Here is a 6,000-nt window from a genome sequence, read left to right on the forward strand (position 1 = left end):
TTACACCAACTGAAAACCGGTTCCTTTCTGCCCATCCACCACCATGCCATCCCCGCCCACACCCCCACCCCCTCATTTAGACCCCACAGTGAAACTTGGCACACCCCAGGAGCAGCTGCAGAGAGGCCGCCAACGCACACGCTGTGGAAACACACCCCCACCACACAGGAGGGATACTGGGGGGCATTGGGCATTGTGGTTTTGTACTCTCTGTCTGTGTGTGTGTGTGTGTGTGTGTGTGTGTGTGTGTGTGTGTGTGTGTGTGTGTGTGTGTGTGTGTGTGTGTGTGTGTAAGAGACAGAGAGAGAGAGAGCGAGAAAGAGAGGGAGAGAGAGAGAGAGAGAGAGAGAGGGCAGGTCTAGGCATACCTTTTCTCTGTATCTTGTATGTATTTATCTGGGTGGCACATGGCGTAGGCCTGAAGCAGACAGAGCGAGAGAATGAAGAAGAGAGAGAGATCTGAGGACTGATAGCACATGACCGTTAAATCGACTGATACACTATCTACCACTCAGCAAGGGAACAGTCCAGGATGACATACCACTGGCTGACAGACAAGAGAACACACACAAACCCCCTCCACACTCACATTGATACACATGGACCTTTCTCGCATCTAGTTGCACCTCAACTTCACTATTTGACTTTCTACTTCCCACTTTAATGAATGATTTAATTAATGTTGTAATTACTGCCTTGTGTTTGCTTATGTTTTTCTCTTTGTTGTGAAGTTTTGCACAGGTGGGGGCTGGACATGGGGGAGTCCACTGCTGTTTCCCATCAATAATTACATATGTGATATTCAGGAATGCTCTCATTTAGTAGGACTGGAAATCCCACATAGTCCTCTATAATATAATTTGCATGCTCTTCTCACTCATGCATGGAGTAAAAAAATTGTTCCCTGCCCAGGCTCCAACCTTGTATTTCTGTAGATCAAGTTACTGTACATTTAAAAACATGGCCCTTACAGATTGACTTCAGTTTAGCCATTTCTGGGTTTGTTTCTTGGACATCAATCTGTGTCAAAATAAAAGGCTGTGGCCCACAAGCAATGTAAGATTGATAAAGTGTTGAAAACAGGGACATTTAAGAACTATAATATGACATAATGACGTAAAGTGTAGACTGATTCCTGTGGGTAATAAATGTTGTCGCTCAAAAATCTATCACGTCATCCATAACAAACACAAAAGAAAAAGGTAATGTAACGCTTCATCATCAAAAAGGTAATGTAACGCTCCATCACCAAAAAGGTAATGTAACACTCCATCATCAAAAGGTAATGTAACGCTCCATCATCAAAAGGTAATGTAACACTCCATCATCAAAAGGTAATGTAACGCTCCATCATCAAAAGGTAATGTAATGCTCCATCATCAAAAGGTAATGTAACGCTCCATCATCAAAAGGTAATGTAACGCTCCATCATCAAAAGGTAATGTAACACTCCATCATCAAAAGGTAATGTAACGCTCCATCATCAAAAGGTAATGTAACACTCCATCATCAAAAGGTAATGTAACGCTCCATCATCAAAAGGTAATGTAACGCTCCATCATCAAAAGGTAATGTAACACTCCATTATCAAAAGGTAATGTAACGCTCCATCATCAAAAGGTAATGTAACGCTCCATCATCAAAAGGTAATGTGACGCTCCATCATCAAAGACAGAAAAAAAGAAAGACAAACAAAACTAAATCTCAGACTCTAGATGCACCTGCCAAGAGGCTTTCACATGAAAACAATATAACCGATTGGAAATAAGTGTTTAATTAAGCAGAAAAATAAAGGCTATGCATTTACACAGGCAACACACCTGAGGAAGAATCGGTTGACTAATCCACACCTTAGTGGTACTGATATTTCAATGTAGATATTGTAACTGGAGTCTTTTGTTCACACTAATCTTAAGGGTCCTTGGAGAGCTTGACCCAACACCATGGTGGGGGTTGGTGTGATTCCCTGAAGGCATCATTTAAAATGGTGGCAATCTCAATTGACACTGAACACACACAAAAGCTCTACTATACTGTGCCTAAATGGTGTATGTATTCTTAACCTTTGGTCAGTCATCCTAGACAATCACTGTATCAGAATGGCTATCCATCTCCAACCCTAAAAATAGCCTACCTAAATAAATCATTTAGATTATCACCTTAGATTAACACAGGATTAACAAAATCCAAATCAATGTCTATTGTATGAGATGATCAAATGGTGAAATCATTCGAATTTAAATCCTAAACAGAAGTGGTTTTAATTTTAATGGGGGGAGGATTCCATTATACTGATGCTGAATAGCCTACTCTTTTGTTCCTGCCTGAGACCCTCATAAAGACCAAATACGCACGGTTACTGCGCTCATGTCAAACACTGTACAAACGCAATATCACTGTTATCTATTTATAAGCAAACATCAGAATATAACGTTTGATGAATGTGAATAAATGCACTAAGGGGGATAAGTCATAAAAATACATGCAATGTAGTGTACCAGCGCAAGGAGTGCATGTGGACCGATCCGCATCTATCCTGCACAGGACAATGCTAGGTGGTGGGGTGCACACATATCCTACTGTAACTATAGCTAGTTTTGCTTTTCATAGCATGACCATATTGTCAATAGAAATGTATGTTTGTCAATTAGTTCAAGACATTCAAACGAAAAAACATATGCTAATGGTTACAATACATTTAGGCTAGGATGTTCAAGGCTTGTGGAGCGCAATTAGCCCTCCCCATTGAAAATAGGATGGCTTTTGTGGATTTATGCTATCATACGAGGTAAAGGTGAACATGATCAAATATTTGGATAATCTATAAACCCTCACCTCTACCTTCCTTACAATGCCCTCCTCCAAGGGACACACCAACCACCCCGACATCCCCCATTTGGGCACGCTGCTGGCACCCAATGTATGCGCGTTCACTCAATTGTCCTACATGGCAGGAGTCTGGACCAGACATAGGCTACTAGGCATATGCCTACTTTTATCATTATTTTGTGAATGGGCTATCAACTCATAAATACTGCTTAGTAGCATAACGCACTGCATCCCAGTGCTACATACACCCTGGTTCGAATCCAGGCTGTATGACAACCGGCCATGATTGGGAGTCCCATACTGCGGCGCACAATTGGCCCAGCGTCGTCCGGGTTTGGCCGGTGTAGGCCGTCATCGTAAATAACAATTTGTTCCTAACTGACTTGCCTAGTTAAATAAAGGTTACATTTAATAAAACAAAAATAATGCTAACGATTCGTTAACAGAACATTAACCGAGTCATTCGCGAGACGAGCACAGAATGATACCCCACACTGGCGATTTTGCCTCTTTATGCACCGGCGTTGCTATGGTAACTGATCGGGTTGGGAGTATGAGTGCTCTGTTCAGAGGATGAGAGTCGGAATAGGTTAGTCTGTGAATAGGTTGGGGTGAGGAGGGAAAACCAAACACGGAAAAGTTGTAATCAAATAGCCTATGACAGGTACATGTGGTTGTGGTGAAATCAAATGGCCTAGGTTTAACTGATGGTATGGGACTTGTCATGCGACCACGCGCATACACACACAAACACGCACACTTTACCGTTGACTTGACCGGGACATATAGGACGGGCTTCCCTGACGCTCCTTTCTTGTGCTCCCCGAGGATGTTGCTCCCGACCTGAAACCCTTTCGACTTCACCCAGAATTTGAATTTAGCGTTGATGTGACTATTGTCGACATACATGCTGTCCGACTCTTCGTTTTGCAACAATGTCTGCATGATTTTGTTGTATTTTCGCCGGGTGACGGTCTTTGTTTTACCCGAGTCCCCATATGTCCGGAGGCACCAGTCCTGAAATTCACGGAACATCTCAGCCTCTAAAACGACGGGACTCTGGCTTCTTTTCGTTATATCAGTGCATGATGATTTTTTTGTTGCCATAGCGTTCGCTCTTATAACCCGTTTGTCCCTTCAAATAATAGGCTATAATAGCTAGGCTACTAAAATGCTGGTTTCCCCCTCCTCTGCCCGTCCCGCGTCGAGGAGGATGGTTCCGCAAATGGGATGGCTTTCTCCCTTTCCTTAAACTGGATTAAAGGCGTAGGAAACTGATTCGGGCAGCAGCTGCACACCTGTTTGCAGAGACGCTTTGCCTGCTGTCCCGAACCGCAACGGCAAAATGTCACTTGCTCACATATTCCGATGAGGAACTGAGGGAGGGGGCTGTCCTATAGAGCGGGTATTTCCCACCTGTGCGTAAACGGTCTCTTGACTGGAAGCTGAGATATGGATAAAAAAAACACAGTGCTCACTAAACAATAAAGAACAAAGGATGAAGGAAAAACCTTGAACCGTGGTTTTCTAATGAACTACTTTTAGACATCCGACCTGATGCAGGCTCAAGTGAAAACCGTAACAATTCTAAAACATTTAGGCTACTCGGTATTGAGCCATGTAGGCTATCCTATCATCACAACCAGTCACGCGCACCGGGGATGTTTCCCTGCTTCCCACCTGTTTGAATGGGACCTGCGCGTGCACCATCCCGAACCGCCTATAGGACGTTCCGTAGAAATTATATTCTCAAAGAAGCAATAGGATATAAATGCAACCTGTAAAACCAAGCATCTTAGGTTAATTGAAAGGCGTTATCTGTAAGGGAATGGGAAATTACAAGGTGCATTATAGGCAGCAGCCTAATCGTAGAGTGAAAATGTCCGATACACCGACGACGCCTCTGCATCAATGAAGAACTATGATTATTTGAAGAATTTCCTCAAATATGAATAAGACATGTTAAATATACACTATTAATTTGGTGGTCATGAGAAAGCAATCTCTTGTCTTCACTCACAAAAATAGACTGATATCAGATCTGGTCCGGACAGAAGACTGAATTATAGACCTATAGGAAATATAAATGGTCCATCTGTCCCACCCAAAAATTATAACTATTGCACATAGTCTACAGTGAGAGATGCACAAGCATGTAAAGTATCAACTCTGTCTGTCTATGTGCTATTCCACCCACATTGACCCAAAGAAAATCCATGGAGTTCAATAGACTCCGATCTGAGGTAAAATGCTCTTAATGCTCTCTATGTTTTGGCATTCGCCTGGCTAGTGTCCTATAATGTTCCAGCGTGTTCTCTGTGTCCATGTGTGTGTGAGGCCTCTGTAGAACCATGCCGGGACTGCTGCTGGTGGTGACTGCTCCTGTTGCCATGACAGCAGGGCAGCAGAGGTGGGATGCCCCATCCTCATCTCTCCATCCTCCCTGACTCACACCAACACACAACGGAATTCTGGACAATAATACCACCCCTCTGCTCTCGCCTCCATATCCTAACACTGAATAATGAACAGCTTCAACTCAATCAACAGGTCCCTGACCAAATAACAATGTGTGTGTGTGTTTGTGTGTGTGTGTGTGAGAGAGAGCGAGAGAGAATTTATTTGTTGTTTTATTCAGCCACACACAGATGTGACTATTTATTTTTGTTTCTTCATGTGGTATTATTTTGATACATATCTCTCTGGCAGGACTGGCCTGCATTAGTGAAGGTTGAGTGGATTAGCCAGCCCACTGAACGGCCCCGCTCAAGGCTACATAAGTCCCAGCATCTGCTAGGGACATGGTTTGAGATGCCGCCGGAGTAGGAATGTTAAGTTGTTTCACAGTTTTTCTTGTTTGTTAACTCTTGATGTCACAGGAACACTGATGTAAACGCTGCTCAATCTGATAAATCACATAACCAAAGGCACGTGTGTGTGGGTTTGGTATATTTGAACCTGAAATGAATTTGGATCAACATAGACACACCATCACTGAGCACAGACATGGGCGAGCATACATGACACAAACACACACGCACGTGCGCACACAAGACAAGACCTCTGACTGAGAGGACCTTTAACCTGGTCCAGTGTACCGCTGCACCCCATTCCACAATCAAATGAGGTTCAGCTGGTGGGAAGTCACACTTTCTCACTCCTAATGAGGCG

General features: G+C 43.4%; 1 protein-coding gene across 1 annotated transcript in view; it reads right to left on the bottom strand.

Annotated features, from left to right (window-relative positions):
• LOC106572463 (nucleolar protein 4-like) overlaps window positions 1-4,327 on the bottom strand; it is a 53,719-nt gene extending 49,392 nt beyond the window's left edge. Inside the window, exon 1 of the mRNA XM_014146673.2 lies at window positions 3,595-4,327. Within this exon, the coding sequence (XP_014002148.2) occupies window positions 3,595-3,936 (342 nt within the window). The 5' untranslated portion in view covers window positions 3,937-4,327. The remainder of the gene's footprint in view (window positions 1-3,594) is intronic.
• Between the last annotated feature and the right edge of the window lie 1,673 nt (window positions 4,328-6,000).

This window comes from Salmo salar, chromosome ssa15, assembly GCF_905237065.1.
Source record: "Salmo salar chromosome ssa15, Ssal_v3.1, whole genome shotgun sequence".
NCBI lineage: Eukaryota > Metazoa > Chordata > Actinopteri > Salmoniformes > Salmonidae > Salmo > Salmo salar.